Source organism: Dromaius novaehollandiae, chromosome 4 (assembly GCF_036370855.1).
Source record: "Dromaius novaehollandiae isolate bDroNov1 chromosome 4, bDroNov1.hap1, whole genome shotgun sequence".
NCBI classification, from domain to species: Eukaryota; Metazoa; Chordata; class Aves; order Casuariiformes; family Dromaiidae; genus Dromaius; species Dromaius novaehollandiae.
Window position 1 is genome coordinate 46270065 of NC_088101.1, and position 22793 is coordinate 46292857.

General features: G+C 37.1%; 1 protein-coding gene across 3 annotated transcripts in view; it reads right to left on the reverse strand.

Moving 5' to 3' along the window:
- SH3RF1 (SH3 domain containing ring finger 1) overlaps positions 1-22793 on the reverse strand; it is an 86342-nt gene that overhangs the window by 26728 nt on the left and 36821 nt on the right. For all 3 annotated transcript variants that reach the window (XM_064510957.1, XM_064510959.1, XM_026122914.2), the window contains exons 3-4: positions 5361-5636; positions 3887-3982 (exon numbers count right to left, since the gene is read on the reverse strand). In XM_064510957.1, coding sequence (XP_064367027.1) covers positions 3887-3982; positions 5361-5636 — 372 coding nt within the window. The remainder of the gene's footprint in view (positions 1-3886; positions 3983-5360; positions 5637-22793) is intronic.

The window sequence follows — 22793 nt, forward strand, 5'->3', positions numbered from 1 at the left end:
AACAAATTAACTAGCGTTAATACGTACCACTAAATACGAATACTGTTACTTGAATAATTGTAGCCAACTACAGAGAAGGGAAAATCTTTTCTGAAGAAGAAAGATCAGGATGAAAGAAGGAAATTACTTATTGTAGAAGCACTATTTCTGTTCTTCAGCATATTACTTCTTCTATTTATTTTACCTATTTTCCCTGAAAATATCTTAAGGCACCTACTACGCTCATGGAAAGTTTTAAAGCAATATTTTATTCCATCAAAACAACACTCAAAGAGACTACAATCATGAGCAGAGCTGCTGATAATATCAGTTTTCAAACTAAACTATTTTTCCTAACAAGAACTATGCAATACAGGACTATTTAATAAAAACTTTGAAGCTTTGAAGCTCTCAGTGGGAATGAAAAGATTATTTTGAGATTACTGCATTCAAAATTAACAATCTATGCTTTCAAGAATAATACTAAAGATTCACTTTTTGCATAAGTTTTCTGTGTTTAGGTCCAGGCTGACAAAACTGTTGAAAAGTAAAGCAAAGTTTCCATAAAAGTCTTGATGTTATTCTTCTGAGCTTAGTATTATTACAAAAGACCAACTTTTCTAAGCACTGAATTAGATCACACTAACAATGACAGACAGAAAGCTTAGTCCAATAAGTACAATGTTAAAAAAAACACCACCAAACTGTGCTACAAACCCAATCCTGCTAAAATATACAGACACGATTAAACAGGTTTTGAAACACTCTTGTTTGGTACAGAAGACAGACTAATAAAGAACTTGACACACCACATGCATAAGATCTTGAGGTCTTGTTCACTAAAATGTCAGACTAACTGATGGACACGAGAGCATAAACAACAATGAACTTAAAAGTCTACTACAATGAATCTTGTAAATAGATTATTAGTGAAGTATCTGTTTTCTGCATTTCTAAAAGGTTGTTCATAAATAAAGGCAGAGGAAATGGATTAGTACAAAGGTGTTTGCCAGTTGTCCACGTGAACTTGGAAAAACAAGAGTTGTCATTATTTTCTATCAGTCTTTTGAAAATTGATTTCCTCAATTTATTCCTTTCTCATTTTGTTTTTTTCAAGTTGTTCTATATGAGTGCTGGATGATGTGTAATAATTTAAGTATGTTTTAGATTTGGAAAGCAGATATGTATTTATAAAGATGTGATTAAAAAATGTCAAATTTGAGGTCTTTCTAGGAAATGTATACACAGAACCGTATTCTATTTACAAAAACTGATTCCATCTGTTTAGTTCTGATTAAGCTTAATTTTTTGTAACAGAGAAAAATGTAAGTGTTGCGAATTTAAATATATTGTTTCCAGACTCACTGTATTTACTTAACCATGCAAGAGCCTGGTTGACCTGCTTTTAATGCAAGTATGTTGAGTCAGAGTGTGTAATAATTATTTAGATATATTTAAAAGCTTATACTCTAAAACTATAGTTTTTCTGGTTTCAGCGTTTCCTTTCTTAGAAAATAGAACTATTTTTGTTGCAATTTTTTGCACTATTTCTCATTTTCAGAGAGAAGCAATGATTTCACAGTGCCACATGTCTACAGATTGAAGCGTACTGTTTTGTGAGACGGTCAGTTAACAAATCATACTTTCGTTAATACAATCACTATTAGAATACCTCTCAATATATTTTCAGTCCTAATTTTTTATTACCAGAAATTTAATAAATTAAAGTGATATAAAGGAGTACAGCAGACTGGCAAACATTGAATCAAAGTGTTTTTCCAGGTAAAACTTTTTCCTTAAATATAATCAAATAAAGGTCTTCATGGACTTTAACATATTTAGAATTTTATTCTGCCACCTCATAGTGCAAGAAACACCCTAATATCAGACACACATATACTACAGAATAAGCAGAACAGACTACACTCATTTCAAAGTTAACGACTTCAGAAACTTTCAGGTAAATACAGCTACTAATTGACATTAAAATAAAAAAGAATGTAGACTGACATACATGTAAGACAAGGACACGTCCATCGTTATGACAAAAGTAGGCAATGATTACAGGATTTGGAAATATGACTAATAATACCATATCAAAATTATCTCAAATATATGCATTCATTTTAGTCTTCAGTGTCTTCAGGAATAGCAACGTACAAGTTAAGAATGGTTTAATATACTTCTGTTTGTATCAACTGCATATTTTCAAGAAGATAAAAGCTGTTGTGTAATATCAGAAAACAGAGATTTCAAACTTAAAACTGATAGTTTTCTGCATATTTGACTTCTCACAATAGCATGTGTTTCTGTTCAGTATATGCTGTAAAAATATCATCTATGTGACCTAACGTATCTCTCTGAGCATATTTATTATTCTCAATTTCCCAAATCATTTTAATGTGAGAAGCTATTCAAGAAGCTATGCACAATCCTAAAAGGGTTAATTGAAGATACATTTTCTCAGCTGATGGAACCTGTCTGAAAACTTCAATGGTGAAATATATTTTGTGACTGAGTATCATTTGTTACATAAATCGTTTCCAAAAAGAAGTCTCCATTTTGCAAACTTTTAAAGAAACAGAAACTGAGTTGCTAATTAAATAGCTTGCCCAAGTGGCAGCACCAGGAAAAAGCTTTTTCTAACCTGGATAAGTTGAGTGATCTAGTTTAAAAAAGCACTACAAATAGCTGTACTGGCTGAACTGAAGGGGCAGCTATTTGCAAGGAGCTAGAAGTGAATAGCCAGTGGTGAGAACTTCTTAAATTGGCTTTTAAAGAGTTCTTAAACTGAAGCCAGAATTTCACTAAGCAGGTTGAAAAGCTTTTTTAAATCACGTGAAATTTTCTCTTCCCGAATATATACACCTGCTGATCCTTAAAACAATGTAAAATGAAAGAAAACAGACTTTTCTTTTTTCAAACAAGTTTTCTGTGTTGGTTCATAATTTTTTTTAAATTAAATTCCTATCTCATCAGAATACTTAGAAATTGAATTAATAGGAGCTGGCTCAATTCTTGGTATGGTTACACCTTTATTCTATGAGCTGAGGTACATACTTCTCATCCCTCTTGTAATGTGGAATTATTTCTTTTCTTTCATCCTTCTGTCTCATTTATTTAAACAGAATGTCTTCAGTGCAAGAAGTGTACCTTACCATCTATAGTGTACCTTTCAGAAAAAGGCAAACACTATTCCAAGCTTGTATGCCCTTCTATAATGCAAATGACAGTGATTATTATTGCAGCTGCACACACTGTTCTTAATTACCTATTAATTTCTATATAGAGGACAAAATAGTGGCTTTCATCTATGAAACACTAAAAGGCTGGGGAAACTATTTCTCAGGGACTGCTTTTCTCCATAAACTGTCATTACCACATATCAGAAACGCAGGAAGAGACAGAGGATTTTACCTAAGGGTCTGCTGGATGTAATTCATTGCTTTAGTTGCATAGCAATATCCTATATTCTCTGACTTTCTAGTTGTGCTCCTTTGTTTTTGAGAGGTAGGGATTAGGGACAGTGCAAAGCTTACTATTTCTCTGACTCACTGGCCGCTTTCATTTTGTTTGTAAGTGTAGTTTGCAATTGACTGGATGACCCAGAGTATTAACAAGAAAACACAGTGACTGCTTCCAAGTTCTTTCATTCTGATTCCATACAAAAATAATAGATATCAAAAGGGTAAGCAAAAAGCAAACGTTGGAGAGCTGAAGTCATGAGCATTCCCAAATTAAGCACATAGATTATTTCAGGTCTTAGATGATTTATATCTCTGGTTATTTCAGAATGAACGTCAGTACTAATTGTTTTAGAAATGCTATAAATAAATTGCAGCAGTTCCTTTCTAAAAAATGAAATACATTGTGGACACAACCTTACTCAGGGCCCAGCTTTACTCACCTCAACATATGAGATTGGAAATATTCCTATCTTGTCAGCCAACATTCCTTCTGCCCAGTTTTCATCCACTCGGCGAATTACAGTCAGAACATCGTCCTGCGTGAACATGCAGTGATTATGTCTCCCAGCTCCAACTAAACTTCTAATTTAATTTCCCTCCATAGCACGTGGGCAATCAGAGAAGGCAGTACATGGAAAAGAACTGGTACAGAAGGCATTGCATAATACGAACATGCAGTCTTTGCCACTGAAGTGGGCTCCAACTGCTCCATTTCCTATTTTGTTGGATTTTGGCTAACTAGCCACAACTCATCTCGGTCATTTGAGTTTGACCTTAGTAACAGACTTCCCACTATGTTCACTCTATCGTCTTCTATAAGCCTCCTTTAAAGTACCAGCATTAAGCAACAGAACCTCATTCTTTTTACTTCTCAAGTGACTCATTATCTAACATTTGTAGATGATGTTCTCCTACCTATATGAGAATGCTAGTAACTGATATGACTTTTCAGACATATTCTGAGCTTTCGTAAATATGGTTTTGAGAAGGTTACATAAAAAGGTTTTACTAGCACATTAAACATTGCTCTCTCTATACTGAAATACGTAATTATTTCATACGTAAGCTAAAGAATTTGGAAACACATATCCATTCAAGACTGCAGATTAAAAAACCCAAAGATATGGCTTGCCAACAATTTAATCAAAATTCACAAGCTAATACCAATAATCCTTGACAATGTTACTCTTCTGTGTAGTCAAAAACAGTCTGTCCATATGCATTTGCACTGATTTCATGAAGAGTTAAAGCCTTTTGCTTTTATGCCTTTAGCCATCCTTTCCATTTTAATAGCTGAAGGCAGAACAAAACATGATTAGTTTACAGTTGTAACATTTTTGTGAAATCTGATAAGCTATCAGAAACTGAAAAAACAGCTCTGATTTCTATTAAAACCTGATTTCATTTCGTGCTTTGCAAGAGAGAAAGCTACAATAGAAATGAAGTAAGAATAAATGTAATATTTTCCAAAAGGCAATTAGTAATATTAGAGTTCAATAGCACTTTGTATCTAATAACTAGATCCTAAAAAGTCACTTACTAAAAGCAAAATTGTAAATTGATATCTACCTCAACAATTAAAAATCAGTGTTTCTCTACAAGATGGAGTACATTTAATTCATAACAGTTTATTTCTCATAAATTGAGAACATTTAATAGTATAATTATGAAAAATTGCATTCTCAAAAATAGAACCTCAGAGAGAAATTATAGGTAATTTAGAAGGAGAAGAAAGGTAAGACTAGTGTATAGAAGAGAAATACCTGTAGTATTACTTGCCCTTGTTTTTACATATTTGTGCAGATCCATTAAAAAAAACACACAGACAAGACTACGGAACATTAGTCATACTAATTCTTAGCCAAATCAATGAATAATAATTAAACCAAAATACTAACATTACTTTGCTTTTACCTTTGAAAATGGTAAACAGTCTTTATCTGCTTCCTTGTCTTTTACTTCAAAGTCATAAAGTGCTTTGCACTGAGGCGGAGGTTGTGGTAAAGGTTTAATAATCTGAACAAAGTTGGTAGGAAAAAAGCCATGGACACCGTTGACTTCTCCATGATACCAATTTTCATCCACCTGTCGACGTAAAATGACGATGTCTCCTTTACTGAATTTAAGATCTCCAGGTTCTTTTCCCTCGTAGTTATACAATGCTTTGGCACATGGTAACTGAGGTACACCCTAAGGGAGAAAAATAAATCACTGGAATTAGATATGTATTACTAAATAGGACTAATAAAACTGGGAGACTATGAATGAAAATAAATGCATGAAATTGCAGAATAAAAATATCCACAATAAAATCATTTTATTCTAATGATTTTACCCAAACATGTAGGAAAAGCTTGAGAACTGTATAACCTTAACGTCCTTTTCTTTAAATTTCATGATGATTTTCAGTAACCCTGAATTACTACTAGACAAAAAAAAAAAAAGAGGCAAAATAAAAATGGTAATGTTTTGACCCTCATGTCCAAATTCATTAAGTTTATCAGCTAAACAATTCAAAGGTAATTACTGGAAAGTATCCTGACCAGAGCATTTGAGAGATCGAACAGAACAATGCTGCAAAGGAAAATACAGTACTATGATAACAAATTTGCTGTAAAACATGTAAGGCATGTTTGCTGCTTGTCTGACTTACTTATTAATTTTTTCACCTTATCTATTTCGCAGGCACAGAATGCTAAGAATGAAGACATAACGGAGGTGTTTACCAGCTTGAAAAACAAATCTCACTTTATTAAAAACAAATTATTTTATCCTGGAACAAACAACCCCTTTATTAATGTGTTTTTAAACACAGCTAAAAAGAGAAAAAAAAAACAGAAAAAAAATTCAGTTGAAGATGTATATCCTTGGGCTTTCTTCAGCTGATTCCTCTACAATGTCTGAAAACTATGAAAAGTGCCAGCTTTCTCAGCCTCTCCTTGTACAACAGATGTTCCAGTCCCTTAAATCTTCTTTATGGCCCTTTGCTGCACTCACTCCAGTACAGCCATGTCTGGCTTGTACTGTGGAGCCCAGCACTGGACGCGGTACTCCAGATGTGGCCTCACCACAGGGCTGAGTAGAGGGGGAGGATCACCTCCCTCAACCTGCTGGCAATGTCCTTCCTAATGTAGCCCAGGATACTGTTGACCTTGGCCACAAGGGCACAGTGCTGGCTCATGGTCAACTTGTTGTCCACCAGGACTCCTGGGTCCTTCTCTGCAGAGCTGCTTTCCAGCAGGTCAGACCCCAACCCGTACTGGTGCATGGGGTTATTCCTCCCTAGGTGCTGGACCCTGCACTTGCCTTTGTTGAACTTCATGAGGTTCCTCTCCACCCAGCTCTCCAGCCCGTACAGGTCTCTCTCAACGGCAGCACAACCCTCTGGTATACCAGCCACTCCTCCCAGTTGCGTACCATCAACAAACTTGCTGAGGAGGCACTCTGTCCCTTCATCCAGGTCACTGATGAATAAGTTGAACAATACTGGACCCAGTATTGACCCCTGGGGGGCACCACTAGCTACAGGCCTCCAACAAGACTCTCCACCACTGAGCACAACCCTCTGAGCTCTGCCATTCAGCCAGCTCTCAGTCCACCTCACTGTCCACTGTGTCATGGGAGACATGTCAAAAGCCTTGCTGAAGTCAAGGTAGACAACATCCGCCACTCTCCCCTCATCTACCCAGCCAGCCATTCCACCATAGGAGGCTATCAGGCTGGTTAAGCTGACTACTCCCGATCACCACCTTTTCCTCCACATGCTTGGAAATCATAAACTGGAGTTCTACACACAGTAGCTCAAGCGATACACAGCGCAAGGAAATTCTCAGAAGGAATTGCCACTTAAAGAGTCCGTCGTGTTAGTCAGAAGACACAGAGGGCTGGATGATTTATTTCACACTTAACACTTTAGATTTTGTCTTTCAATATAATCCAGTTTATTCAGACACCCTGTGCATTATTTTATAAACAGATTATTTCATGAACGGATAAATAATATCTTCAAGATTACCACATTTAATAGTCTTCTATCGATTCCAAAAAAATCAAAGAATAACCATATATACAGGTACAGATGAATATGATTTACATATGAATACAGACAAATCACAGTTGCACCTATTGCATTCGGGCTGCGTACTTAATTTACTGTATTAGCAGCTTTCATACAATTGCTCCCAACAGCTGTTGATCTTCAGATTGATGCAAACAATATGTTTATTTAGATCCCACTTAACTGCACTGGCACACATGGTAAACAATACTGACATACTCTGTAGAAACCTGGACAGGGAAAAAGACTATCATACATCAGCTAAGGAATTTGCTGATCCTCACTGATTGAGTAGGACATTCAGGGACCAAAACAGAACAATTAAAAAACAAAACAAAGGTCTATGTGCTATCTTTTACTTCTACATGTTCAGCAGAGTCAAAAGATCACAAGAAAACTAAGCGGCCCGGGCATCGGTCCTTGGTAAGGGGGAGCCAGCTGGGCCCGCTCTTCTTGCGGAAAAGGTCTTCACACTTCTGATTCACACGACAAGAGAAACACTAGTTTGCGATAGAACGAAGAAAAATTCATGGTAGGTACAGTAAGGAGAAAAAACAAAATCAAATCCCCTCCACACGGAAGAGGAAACACTGCTTTTTGATTCCCTCTCCACCCTCCCAACTTCTTCCCCCCCGCCCCCAAAATTACAGCCCCACAGTGACTGTGATCTCAACAATTATTTGGCAGCAGGAGAAGGGCATCAAGCAGTTCAGGCTACTGGAGGACAGCATCTCGTTTGCACCGACGACAGTAACGGGCGCTCTCCCAGGGCGCTCACCCGGCTGGGCCAGGGAGACGGCTCGCTACCCCCTCGAACAGAGGGAGACTCAGGATTAGCTGCATGTGTAAAATATAGTAGAAAAAGTCTCTTAGCAAAAAGCAAGCAAACAAACAAAACCAAAACGGATCAGGAGCGTCAGCGCAGCAAGCTATGTCAGCGTGACGTAATTGGATTGTCAAAAAAATCCATTAGTTCATCATCATTTAAGTGTTAAATTGGTTATTGCGTTTACACAGTTTATCACAAAGCCTCACACAAACAAATCTTCAATCAAGCATCTGTTTACGTTTTGCAGGAGGCTGCCTTCTCAGAAGAAGCTAAAAGAGTAAGTTACCAGCGTATACGCTGAGTTTCTCAAAAGGTGTTTTCCCCACGTTAAATGAAAATGATTCCACTCCATGACTTCAAGCAGGACAAAGTTCAGCAAATTAAGGACTCCTCCTCAGGCCGACTGTCAATGGTTAAGGATAAATGGTTAAACGACCCGGAAGAGAAACAAAGCAAATGCCTTTTCCTCCAGCAACCGGCACAGGCTAAAGCCGGAGCAACCGGGGGCCAGCGGGGAGGGCTCTCCTGCGGCTGCCGCGTCTCCAGGCCCACCACAGCACATCTTCACCCCCCATCGGAGAAACCCGGGGGGCAGCTCGCGGCCGGGCCTTGCTGGCCGTCGCCTTTAACGGCCTCAGCCTTCGTGCTGCCTCCCTGCCTGCTCCCCGGGAGAGGCGGCACGGAGATGTGCTGAGCCAGAGTTTGCATTTCGTTCCGAGTCTCTCACTTGGCTAAACATGAAAGGAAAGCTTTGGAAGAGAAAGCGCGCAGCCTGCCCTTAGGTTTACAGCTACCATTTACCCTAGCAGCTCTTTGAGAAAGAAAGCAAAATCAAAAAAACCCCTCTCAAAAACACAAAAAAAGAGAGAAAACAAAATTAAAAAACCTCCAGAAACCATTTTAGGAAATTAAAATATAAAACCCAGAAAGATACCACACAAAACAGATTTCTTAATATTATTTCCTCACTTATCCTTACACATAAATACCTGAACTTCTAATGCCACTGCTTATATACATGCCACTTAAATTCATTTTTTAGCTAAGACGTGGATACACACACATTTCACATGTGAGATTCCTTTAAAGAAAATAAAATTAGTAATATCTGACAACATCAAAACCAACAACATAACAAGAATATGGAAAAAGTGCATATGCACACATATATATATGACTAGAGGCTAGGTCAGCTAGACTTCTCCCAACCCAGCTATTTCATCTTAGAAATCTTCAGCATTTGCTTATAACTTTCCTGTTTGGATTTATACTTTGTCTTTAGTCATCTTATTCATAACTTTTTTCTTTTTCTTTTTTTTTTTTAATGAACAATATGCAACTGTATGTATTTTTCATAAGCTTAAGCCAACACAAACTTACGCCAGCACAGAAATACGAGATCTGATTTCCGTTTAAAATGCGCAGAAGCCCAAATGGAAAAATGCTTAAACTGGCATAAAACAGGGTTCTTTGTACAGCTTATTCTGCTTGTAGAACCAGAATAAGCTGAAGTATCAAAAGCACCCCCCCCACCCCGAAACGCATACCCCCTCCAGGGAAATGAGCCCACCAGGCACAGGGTCAGCGGCACCTTCGTTTCCTTCCACGTCTCCCTCACTACGGTGCTGCTGCTTTTCCCTCTGCCAAGCAGAGGACTGCACTGCTCTCCTGCTGTTATACTGGTACCTGGGCTTCCCTGTGAACCAGCTGAATTTACCCAGAATATCTATCCAATTTTCACCTATTTCAGATTCCCAGACCCTCAGTTTTTTCAAGAAGCCAGGCAGCTTTCTTGCAGAAGTACCGTTCATTTTCACGGAAGGACAGACAAGAAATATTTCTGGAACTGTTTCTATGCAAGAGCAAAGCTCTACCAGCCTCCGAAAGAGCTGGCCTGCTCAGACACCTCAGCGCTAGTTTGTATGTGTAGCTTTTTAAAATAACCTCTGACTTTCCCAAGAGCAAGTCTCTCTCTAAACTAAGTCACAATTTTTTGATCATGAGGGTCTTCAATAATCATCACTTCTGTGCAATTTTATTACAGAAGAGGCATAGAAATGATTTTCCTTCATCTGTCTTTTTCTTATTTCCTTCTCCATATCATTCCTCTCCTAAACCAAACCAGTTACATTAATAACCAGGATGAGAAAGTAATTATTACAGAACTCCTCCAATTACACTGCAATCACAAAGGCAATAATTCTAGTGCTGTAGAGGTACTTTTACCAGTACAGCATATTTTTTTCTAAAGAACCAGTACTTTAAAACATAACTTGGTCGCGAATGAAAGCTGCCTTTACATAGAAAGGTGTTTGTTACTATGCTGTAATAACTATTTCAGTCAACTTGTTTGCAAGGTAGATTTGGATTGAGTGATTTTTTCCCACCCCACATACATTCTCGAGTATGTGCAGGTATACCCGAGACTTCACTTCAGGCTGCCATTCAAAAACCCTTTTCAAATACAGTATTGCTTTTCTTAACCACCTAGTCCCTTCTCCTTCATCTTCTTACTTCTTGACTCAGATCTTCCCATTGCATTAATTTTCTTTTTTTCAAAGAATCTCAGAGCAATCTTTGACTGTATTTTTTCCTTTCTCACCTTTTATGGCTTTTACCAAGCTGCCCAGTTCTATGTGCAAAAACATCCCATTTTGCACCTACAGATTTTGCATCTCTTTCATCTTGCCAACTCCAACACCTGTTTTTAAGTCTTAAGTTAAAACCATCTGATCTGTTCTGGTTTGCACTGCCATTTCTTTTGTTTCAGTCTCCTTTGTTCTTTCTGTACCTGCATTTAAGTTTTCATATATTTTGAGACACAGAGCTTATAAGAATACTTTACTGAAGACTTTCTTAAACTGCTTACATTAATATACGCAAATAGGATTTCCTTCTAAAGGAAGGAAACATGCTCATTATGTTAAGCTATACATACTCTGTTTTACTGAATGCATCCACCTACAGGCTTTAACATCTGAAACTGTAAATCTCTCCATTTGTTTTTTAGAGTTTCAGAATTCAAAGTGTCTCAGTACAACATTAAACGTTGGCTCCCAGCATTTATTTTGCTCATCTACAGAATGATACCAAGAAAGTCGGATTTCTTCAAAGAAAGGCTAGAAGTGAAGTGTTACTCATCTACACCTAACCCTGAATCATTATGGCAGTCAGTTGTACATGCTTGCTTTATCATCCGAACTTTCCTGGGAGACTGAAGACGGCAGAGGTCATCAGTGTGCATCAGATGATTTTCAGTTACAGAGCTTCTGAGGTATCTTTTATATGAATGCTAAAAATGAGAGATGCTTCTATGTCAGAAGGTGGCATCAGGCTGTCAGTATACTGTAGTAACCACACAAAAAACCCCTTGGTATTATCTGATACGACCTGCTATTGCTCTACTGAATACAGCGAAATGGTATGCAACTGTTGACTTTCATGACAGTTTGCTAGCTTAAGGAAGTGAGCAATATTAATGTTTATTTATTAGTTCCTAATGATTTATTTGTACTAAATTTCAGTGTTCTCAGTATAATTATACAGAAAATAACCACACATTTGGCTTAAAACAGTAAGAAGATTTGTAATTGTTTTGAAATGCCATATTTGAAATTTAAATTTGTTTAGCCTCAACTTAGTACAATTTGATATTAATAAAAATATTCTTTTTAATCAAAAAAGGGGAAACTGCATCAGGAGGACACTAGTTAGTCAAATTACAGCTTGTTAGACAGACTAGATCTGAATCCTATCTATGTGCAACTTAAAAGTGACCTGTGTAACAATAATGTCAAAGAAAATTTACTTAAGGAAAAAAATAGGGTGCAGTATAAAAACCGAAATAAAACCAACGTATTTGTTACAGTTTTGGAGCTGCTGAACAACTGCATCTACAATCAGTAAAAATTTTAGGTTCTTGGTACACAAAAGCAGCGGGCAACGTGTTTATAACCATTTAACACAACCATCAAGTTAAAGTTTATTCAGTAGACCTGCAAAGCTTTGCTGCTAGTAGATACCTTTACTACAGAAAATTTTAAGTTCTCTCTGTACTAGTGCTCATACTTGATAACCTAGACCAGTACTAGCTCTAAACGTAATAGATGATATATCAGAATACTATTTAAGCCTGATTTTAGTTTCCTGGTTTCAGTCATCTAACGCAGATTAGTGTTACAAGTGTTCCTAGATCCCTTTGACTACCTGACTCTTTTGAGCTCTGTCTCAGTTAATTTTGCTCTTGCAAACTTCACAGGGTAGGCTCAGAGAATCCCTATATTTTGTGGTGGAAAGGTAGCTCCTCCTCTGACTTAAACATCACTTCTATATGAACTTTTGAGGTGAGTTATCAATAGCCTACTAAAAGTAATTAAGTCTGTTTATGAAAGTCCTTTTTGCTTCCTCTGTCTCAGCTGCTTTTATCACACATTAGAAGAAAACAGTTTGGCATTTTTTCCTCGTCTGACGTCAAGAAATAAATACAAAGTTGATTAATGCAAGTACACGAAAGTCTCTCACACAAAGCTGTTTTGAAATTAGAAGCTGGAATACAGTAGAACGAAAGGAATTCAAAAACGTTGCCTGAAGGCCTAAACAATCAGACTAATCATCGGGGAGGTTAGAGGGGGCCATTCACAAAGCTCCCTAAAGGCAGCTGGGCTAGTCGCTTCCCATGCAAGACTTGCATTTTCCACTGTTTGTTTTGTTTTGTTTTGTTTTAATGAAGAAATGAGCTTCTTCTGAATGCCAGCTTTTTTGCTTTGCCTATCAGAAATCCAAAACTCTCGGCTACCTACTTTTCCAGATTTTGTTAGATAAAGAAATTTTGAGCAGTTTCCACTAAATTAAGCCCTGAAAATAACCAGAGCAGTAAGCAACAAGGCAGGAAAAAGTGAAAAGAAGAAAATAATTATGCTCTGCACATTGTATGTCCCCAATTATTTTGATTATATGTACTTGACAGGTCAAAGATTGGCTCTCTCTTGAAGGACTGGGGAATAAACAAAAATGTGAAAACCACTCCGTATAAAAGCCAAACTTCAGAAAGACTGGGAAGGTAACTTTTACGACGCAAAAGAGAGTAAGCAGAGATGAGATACTTACACAAAATAATTCCCTCCAAAAGCAAAGAAAGATTTGATTTAAAGATCTGCTCTTACAAGCCATTACACCAACCTCATTGGACAGTCTGAAAACACTGTTAATCTCTTGCGTTTTCTCTTGGTATGTTAGGACTGGTTGGCATTTGACATCTCTATAAAACTGTTAATTTTTCTTGTTCCAAAGCCACTTAAAAGAGTACAGCGGTGGCAGAGAGGATCTGCTAATCTCTTTAAGCACATAAAGCTGTTATGCAACATAATTATTCTTTGGCAGAATATTTCATTCCATTTCACTTAAACTCTTACCAGTAGCTTTTTCAATACATTCTGTTTCCACGTAACGCCGACTATGACTTCTGAAATCACAAAACTGCATATCCCAGCAAGAAAGACACTCACATGTCACAGCAAGCAGATACATAGAGGAGCAGTACGACTGTGAGCCTGGGTAGTAGGATTTTCAAGTCCTACTCCAAACTGGATTTTTGGATTAAAAAGAAGTAGTGAATCAAAGGAAAATTTAGAGAGAGAAAACAAACAAACAAACAAACAAACAAACAATCACATAGAACAAAGTATATGAAGGTCAAGAGCCTCTCAAAGAATTGGGAAAACATTTAGAAATAACACATCTCAAGTAGTTTTTAAATGTATTATTTAACCTAATCCAGAACTATCTGATTATTCAAAACATCAAATCACTAGGTAGTATTTCTACGTTTAGTAAGAAGCTTCATTTTACCTTGTAACCCAGTAAGCACCTTTAATAACTATTCACTCCTCCACTCCAAATCTATTAGTGGAAGTGTGACAACAAGTTTTCACACAAGCCAAGAATACCCTTCTTTCCCATTAAGCCAGAGCCACCAGTCCTCCTCTGTGTACCCTGCCAAAAACAAAGCACCGATATACGCCCAGTATCACTGAAATGAAGTATTTTTCATGAACAGAACACACGTTTATCATTTGATATCTGCCCTACAAATTGAACAGCTGTCTAAGAAATGCACCTTACAACAACTTTTGATCAGAAAGAAAAACTATTAATCCAATAAAACATTCACAAAACACCATATTCCCATAATCCATATAACCAGTATGGCAGACATATTTTACATAACAGCTGGTGAGAATTTCTGCAGCATATATGGTAGCTGATGAAGATACAGGGGCATAGTCAACACTGGCCTCAGAGAAAGGAACCATTTTACATTGATGAGAAACATCTCCCTTTTATTTATTAAACTCTCTCTTTTTTTTCTTTTAATCATAAAAGCTTAATGCATTAGAAAGAAATAAAAGGGGGTCTACCTACATAACTCCAGAGGGTACTGTCAAGATGTAGAAGAGATCCCATTATTAATGTGCCACCCCCAGGTGCTATGCTGCAGCAGCGGTAAGAAACAAGTAGAAATATGTCCTCTACCAGCCCTAACATGGGCTAATGAGAAGACATCTCTTCCATTTTTACATTAAACATAAGCTATCAATATTTGAAAAGCTGATATCTATTTTACTGATAACATTTAAAATTCTCTCCGAGAAATGTGAGCTTTGTAACACTGCTTTACAAAACACATTGTTTGCTTACTTTAAAAAGAAGTTAATTTACGTAATGCAGAGGATTGAAACACTTGATTTATCAACACGGCACTGAAATACAGAAGGCGCTGTCCCTACTTCAAGGAGCTGTTATTTTAGCACAAGTATCAAAAGCTGCAGAGGGTTTAATCAACAATGTAAAAAATGCAGAACCATACAGAGCATTACTCTAATTTTTTTTTTAATTTGGAATATGAACATAAACAAGTTTTGCTTATCGCAATGTGAAAATGAATATGTTTACTTGTTGCACCAAGAAAAGGAGAGGTAATTCCAGGTGTAAAGACACATTACATAAGAGGGGGGAATGGAGAAGGAGAGGTGAAATTGCCAAGAGCAGCTTTTACTGAGCTTTGAAGCTGAGGAGTTTGAACATGATACAGAAGGAGCAAAGCCAGCAAATGACTCTGAACAAGGGAGTGACTTTGCAAGATTATTCTTGGTGAGATCAGCATGAAGAAATGATCCTTTAATCTCTCTAATACTCTGCTGCCAAAAACGGGGCAATGGGAAAAACCAGTGCCACAGATGAAGAGACTGACGTATTTTTTTGAAGAATACCTATCAAGCTTGACAGGCATGACTTTTTATCTGAGCATGTTTTGCTTTCCATTATGTTCAAGTGTTAATGTATTCCCTGCCAAAACAGTGCAAGATCTGAAATTAAAGACTCTGTCAATGACATGAAAAAGTAGCAACACACAGCACTCCGATTTGAATTTGATTTTTAAAAAAATTAAGAGAACATCGAACATTTTATTACCTTACCAGAAAATGTCTTACAGGTTTATTTCCTGGCAGCTTCACTATTTCATACATGTTCAGGTGCTTTTCCAATCTTCTGGACTAATAATTTCCTTCTAAGGTATTGCATGCAAACTCTTTTCGTCAGGACCTGGAGGAACTTTTGCTAAGTTTGCTTGGGAACCAATAGCATGTCTCCTTCCCTAAAACCCTTTTGGAGCCAAGTTAATTGACTTTAACATATGGACCTGAAATTGCCTACTGTGGAAAAGAAAAAGTGCTAATTTTAGCTGTCTCTAATATACAGAAGTATACGTAATCTGCATGCACACAGTAAGTTACAAACTTCATTTGCTGTTCATTTTTACTTGATTTTAAAATTTCTCTTGCCTCAAAACTTCCTGGAATAAAATTTTTATTTCAAAACATTTTGATATTCTATTTGAAGCAGCTGTTTGGCCTTTTTAAAAAGGCAACCGCTCCTAGCTGAACTATGCATTTTTTGTAAAATAAATACTCCTGCATGCTCATCGTTATAACAAAAGGCTGACTGAGCACAGACGAATGTTACATTAACATCCATCTCTTGTGCAGTGACAAGCTGCAGTCTGCCCCTCACATATATTTCAGCCAGACTGTAAAAGCAGACAAGCAGCTGGCTAAAACGAGCCTTCTTCTGCACATAGTACTGCTAAAACAGATTTGAATCCATCAAATATATTGAAACAGAGAGCACTGTTTCACTAAATCTGATAAACCTTGCATATTTGCTCAAAAGAATATACTTTAGCATGACAGTATTAGTGTAGAGCACAGAACCAAGCTGCCTGTCTGGAGTTCAGTCAGCTCTGAATAGGTGCACGGACACATCTTCCACCACCACACTTCCTTTTGCTGTCCTTGCACCTCAAGAAGCCCTTCTTGCTGGCCTTTGTAACCCCCACCAGTTTCAACTCTGCCCCAGTGCCGGCTTTCTTAATCCCACGCCTACCTGCTCATGTCTTCTGAAATGCTCCGGCGTAGCCCGTCCCCACTTCCACTGTCCCTACATCTGCTTTAGGAAACAGAGCTCAGCTTGGCAAACCCGACCTCCTCCAGCCTGCTCGACTCCCGTGCGGTGGCCCGTGCTGCCCCCCTGCTTTGAGGCTCCTCCAAGATCCAGCAGCTCTCCGGGGCCCCGACACGACTCTGCTACCATAGCCAGCAAACCACGTTCCCAGACGACAATTCCTACATGTGACTACTGCTGTGAAGTATTGCACAAAAGTAGATGCCACTTTTTCATGTTTACCAGCCCTATTCCACTAAGAGTAACAGTTTCCACTGATTTTCAGAGCAAGCTAGTTCTTAAGGTATTAAACCCATTTACTTTGGCAGAACCTGGCCAAATTCTCCTTCAAGTTGCCTAGCTCTAGAATGTCCTTAATTGCATAGGTGTGCTTAAATTTTACAGTAACTGTCTGCTCAAATATATCAAAGTCTCTCATTAGTCTCAAAATCTCTCACTATTCATATATGCTCCATGGTCAGAGGCAGAAAGAGTTATATAAAGGGTACATAAAGTAGACCTGGATCTTTCAGGATAGACGTGAAAGGATTTTCAATTTTACTTTCAAATGCAGTTGTTTGTAAAGCTCTTATTTCTTAGCATTTCTTACCTTTGTTCACCTGTACTACTTAAAAAAATTAAAAATAAAAAAAAGCTTATACACAGGAAAGACGACCTGTTCACCTCCCAGTACTTCACTACAGAAAAATGACCAAAACATCGACCCAAGGAGGTCTGTTCAGTCTGCACATGCTTGCAGAGGTTCTGCTCCTCCAGTCCGTTTGGACTGCTGACACTGTGGTAGTAACTGGTTGCAACAAACAGAAGAGATTTCATGCCGCCACACCAGCTAGAAGCATTTTAACTACTTAAATCAATGGTCTTTCACCAACTATATTTGTTCCACTCAGGAAGTAAAAGGAACTTTAAAAATAATAGATCAATTATTAGTCTACTGTGTCAGCACAGATTAAATCTGTCTGTGATTTCAGCTGGGAATCCTTGCCTCTCCTTTTTGTATTTAGTAGACACTGCCTTGAAATGGTAAGCTTTCAGTGTTATATGCCGTATGCAGAAAAGCCTCTTCTTCAAAGAAGTCCTCTATTTCATAATACACATCCTTTCTACTTCAAATGACAACTTAATACTGGTTCTACCCTGTTGTTGTACAAGTTCTTCTAAAAACCCTTTGCCTCTCCAGATGTTATGAGAGCTTTATAGTCTTTTTGTAAAACAAAGTCTCTCTTGGACTTGTACCACAATTTACCAGTCTATATATCTATAAAAGACAAATTTACACAAATTTCTGGAACTTTTTTACTCTCAAATACTTGAAAAAGCTAAAGAAGGTAACTTTCTCAGTTTATCTGCGATATAGACACAAGAGACGATCACTTTTCAATCCAGTTCAATGAAAATTATCATTTTTCCCCTGAACAGATAGCTTAAAAATACATATATTAGAGATAATCCGCATTAACCTATTAACAGAGTTAGATCTACTCATAGTTTTAATTTATCTGTTCGTGCCATAAATGGAAATATATACCCCTACATAACAATTTTAATCAAGTAGCTACATGACAAATTTTTAATCAGTAATATAGTTTTATAGATAGCTTTTTGATTTTGGAGCAGTCTTAAAGTGTATGAACTGCACTCCTTTTAGATGAAACTAAATGGAAGATGTGCCTCTATTCATTCCCTGGAACCACAGTAGAAGCAGCTCAGAGAAATACCTCTGAAAAGATAAAGGCTCTGACTACCAAGTCTGCAGCACTCACTGTTTTTCCTCTCTGGACCCATTCCCACTGCACTAACCTATTTACTAGTACAGACATAACCAAAGCTTTCTCAAACTAAAGATTTTTTTTTAATTCTCTGATTATCAAAGTTTATTTCATGATATTTAGACAGATTTTCTTCCAAGACCTGATTCCTAAGGATAGTAAAACTGCTTGAATAAAATTACTTACAACAAGAATGAACTAAATATCAGAAAATCTTTTGCAGGAAACTGTAAGCTTTCTCAATGTGCTGGGAACACGTCCTTGTGCAATTTCAACTTCTGAAACTTTTAAGGAGCCTGTAAGCTCCTACTAAGTCAGCATCTCCTGCCTTTGAGACTCCACAGTAAGCAGAGTAATAACTCCCTCCTTACATTAACAGGGAATGCACAGAATAATTATATTCCACAAACATATTCTCAAGAGCAACTTAGAAGAACTACAACTTTCTCATTTAGATAAAAAGTATTTTAATTACGTGGTTCAATCATAATGCATTATTATAAGAAAACACTGCTTTGGTGCCAAGAGCTAAGAATCAGATAGGCTAATGAAATGAGATGTCTGTAATTCTCTCTCTTAACTATTCATGCTACTAAACTGGTTGAGATACATTTGAAAAACAAAATTCAGTAGCGCTACTTCACATTTCCCTGATGTAAACTTTGGCTGGGCCTCGCAGAAGATGACTCCTTGAGTAGGATACTCAATGGACTGAACTCCACAACTTGTTTTAATAGGCTGTCCCCTTTCTGTCACTTTGGTAGGACAGCTCACAACTTAAGGACCACAGCGAACAGAGCTGGTGTTTCTCATATCTCCTATGAGGTCCTACCATATGTAGTTTGGACTCATATGTATCATACGAGTCCAAACGCTCTTAAAAACCAAGCATCTAGCAGAAGCCCTTCTAATCATTATCATGGCCCTCAGTTTAGAAATTGTTCCACTTAGTTTATTTCTGTGAGTTGGTATTGACACAGAAATAGTGCCCTGAACAAAAAGCCTCAAATATATTTTCTTGTCAGTACAAAGCGTGCCTATGGTATAACAACGTTGATATTAGGCCAATGCACACGCAGTTGTCATACACATTCAACTTTCCTGCAGGGTGAACTCTTCAACCCACTAACTTCAGCTCAAGATGAAACAAACTACCTCGTAAGCAACAAATTCCCAGGTTTCTGCTCAACTCGCCTTCCTATCAACTTCTGTTGACATTCAAGTTTCTCTCCTCATTCGCTCACCTCTGTTCTCCCTTTCTAGGATCCCTGAGGTTTAGGATCAGATGTAGCCTCAGACACTGCTTTGCGAAGTATAGCACAGCAGTACTGATGTGTGCCATAACACGTTCTGTCTAAAACTTGCTGCCTTCAGAGCTGGCTTGTAGGTCTGCCCCTATATTACCTAGTCTGAAAGCCTTAAGCTTCCCTTGCAGAAAATCACTTCTTCCAGAAAGGCACCAAGTATTAAACTGAAAACATTGAAAATTAACAATTTTGCCCTTTCGTTAGGTTTCCACTCACTTACCACATTGCAAAGATTTAGATGACTCTTCATGTACTTACGAACTCCTTGGTAACTTGGTAGCCCATTGTTATCATCACTCTTCCATAATAGAAGGATCCATAATTCGTACTGATTACTAGTCCTTCTTTCCCCCACTTGTTATAAGAGACTCTTTTTGATAATATTTTGTTTATAATTGTTTTCAGTTTTTAGAAATGAAACCTTTTGAATCACCAGAGGGACACATCAAGGGCTGCTTATGCTGAATATAACTTACTATTTTTCTAAGCAATTACCACTTTGTCTTGAAATTCATTATTACAGATAAAAATGAATTCCTGGATTATCAGGTTATACTTTAATAACTTATAATATTTCAATACACAAATGTGCATTAGTTACATTCTGTATAGGAAAATAATTATCTATATTTTTAGAAATTAATATTATATTAATAGAAGCTGCATAAGATCTTCAGAGTAAATCTCAAACTGAAATTCTTCAACACAATATCCTTCTTCCTTTATATTACTGTGTTTAAAGAGTAAATCATTCTTTTCATTTTTAAACTTTTTTTTTTAATTTAAAATGTTGACAACTAATCACATATATTCTCTCTTTGCTCTCTTCCTCCTTTCCATCCTATCTAAGGTCTTCTTGCATTTCCCAATAGATTAACTTTTCTCAAACACAAAATTAACTTCGTAATCTGTGTCAGTGATGAATCTTGGAGCAAAGTGAAGCCAGACTGTAAAAACAGAGATCCGATGAAGATCTATTCCAAAATGCATTAAAAAAAAAAAAAAACTTTCAATCCAACAGGGTGTTTACAGTTATCTACAGATAATTTCAGTTGAAGAAATACATTTCCTATATTCTTTATATTGGTAACAAACCCCAAGAAGGTATTTTGAAATTTTGGGTTTGTCAAATCAGAATGATAACATTGTTAGCCTTAGCGTTGCTGAACTACACCAAAGAAAGATCTCAATAGAATAGAAGGATCAAGTCATACCAGTACAAGCTCTGCATTTTTGCAGTATTTACACAAGAGAACTGAAATATGAATATAATTACACTTGTGCCAGTTTTCATTTATTTCCCTGATTCAGTCACATCATTCCCAGCTTCTGTGACTTCAGTCTTCTGATTTAGTATTTATTTCAAAACTCTAGGCTTTACATTTACTTAAATACACCCTATGATGTATTTATAAGTAAATTTAAAACTCTTATAGCTTTAAGAAAATGCCAAAAAGGTAATGCTGTAGTTTCAAAATCCGAAAGATATATGAAAGTTAGTTCAGAATTTTAATTTTTTAAGCGCTCCTGAGCTTGGAGGCCTCCCCCCTTTCTGAACACTTAGGAGTGGCAGCTAACAAAGACTCTAAGCAGTCTTTAACATTACTGAAGAGATTTGGAATACAAGAAAGAAACAAGCAAACCACATATGAGCAAGTACATTTCAAAGTATGCTTTGTCTTTTCTATAGGAAGCTCAAACCTTCCCTGTTAAGAAACTTAATGGAAATTTTCTCTAGATCCCCCAATCTTCATATATTTAAGGAAGGAAACAGCAGAAGAATAACCTTATTATAGTGTTCATAACCCTGGAATCCTCGTTTTCAAAAACTGAAACACTTTCCACATGAAACTGCTTTTTTTCCAGTTCCCTGAATTCAAATCTCAAACTTTACAGACTGAGAAGGAAATCTAAAAGCAAAAAAGCCAGGCATTTTCTACTTAAGGGCAACTTAAAAGGCAAAAGAAAGGCCAGCGTAGCTTTTTCCACCAAAAAGCATCACGGAAAATATAAAGAAACAGAACAATTTCTTTTTGGAACAGTATGTTGATTATCATAAGTTTTTAATATTTTCAAGAATTTAAGATTATGTAAGGTCTGTATAGAATGAAACTAGAGTATTTCTAAATATCTCTTCATTTTATGTTTACTGTTTTTTGGGAACACCGAGGAAAGTCTCTCCTGGTATATATGGAGGCACTTCCTTTGTAACATGTCTGCATTTTGGTTAGGCGTTAGTCTGATCATCCTGCAATATAAACGAAGTTCTAGCCTTTAGGAAAAATGAATATGGGGCCATGCTTTCTTCTCAAGTATTTTGTTATTGAGGGCACATAATACTCATTTATCATCCACACATCAGACAAAATACACTGAAAATAGTGCTTAAAGGAAATCAAGACTATTAGCCCAGAATTCAAGTCTTTAAATCTACTTTAGCACCTTACATTTAGTTGAAACTTCCAGGAAACAGTAAATAAGTAGCTTAACGTCAAAATGGCCAGAGCTGGCAAGATAGCATATCCAGTGCTCCTTGCTTCCCTACTTTCTACGTTTGTCACGCATTCCATCAGGAATGCTAAATACCTGCTCTGATTAGTAGCTTAGTTTATAATGCTTGAAAAGTCTGGCTTTTCCAATTAAATTATTTTGATGTTATGACAGTTTAGCAGGTCAGACACGTAGTATTGCCTTGCCTCTCCCTGCCAGAGAGAGAGAGAGAGAGAGAGAGAGAGAGAACTCCTAGCAGTTCATAAGCTGTTTTCTGAGAATAAACACAACTATGGCTTAAATGGCTTCTCCAAACAGACCACTAACTAGCTAAAGTAAAAGCTTTTCCAGATGTGTAAAGTGTAGTAAGCTTGG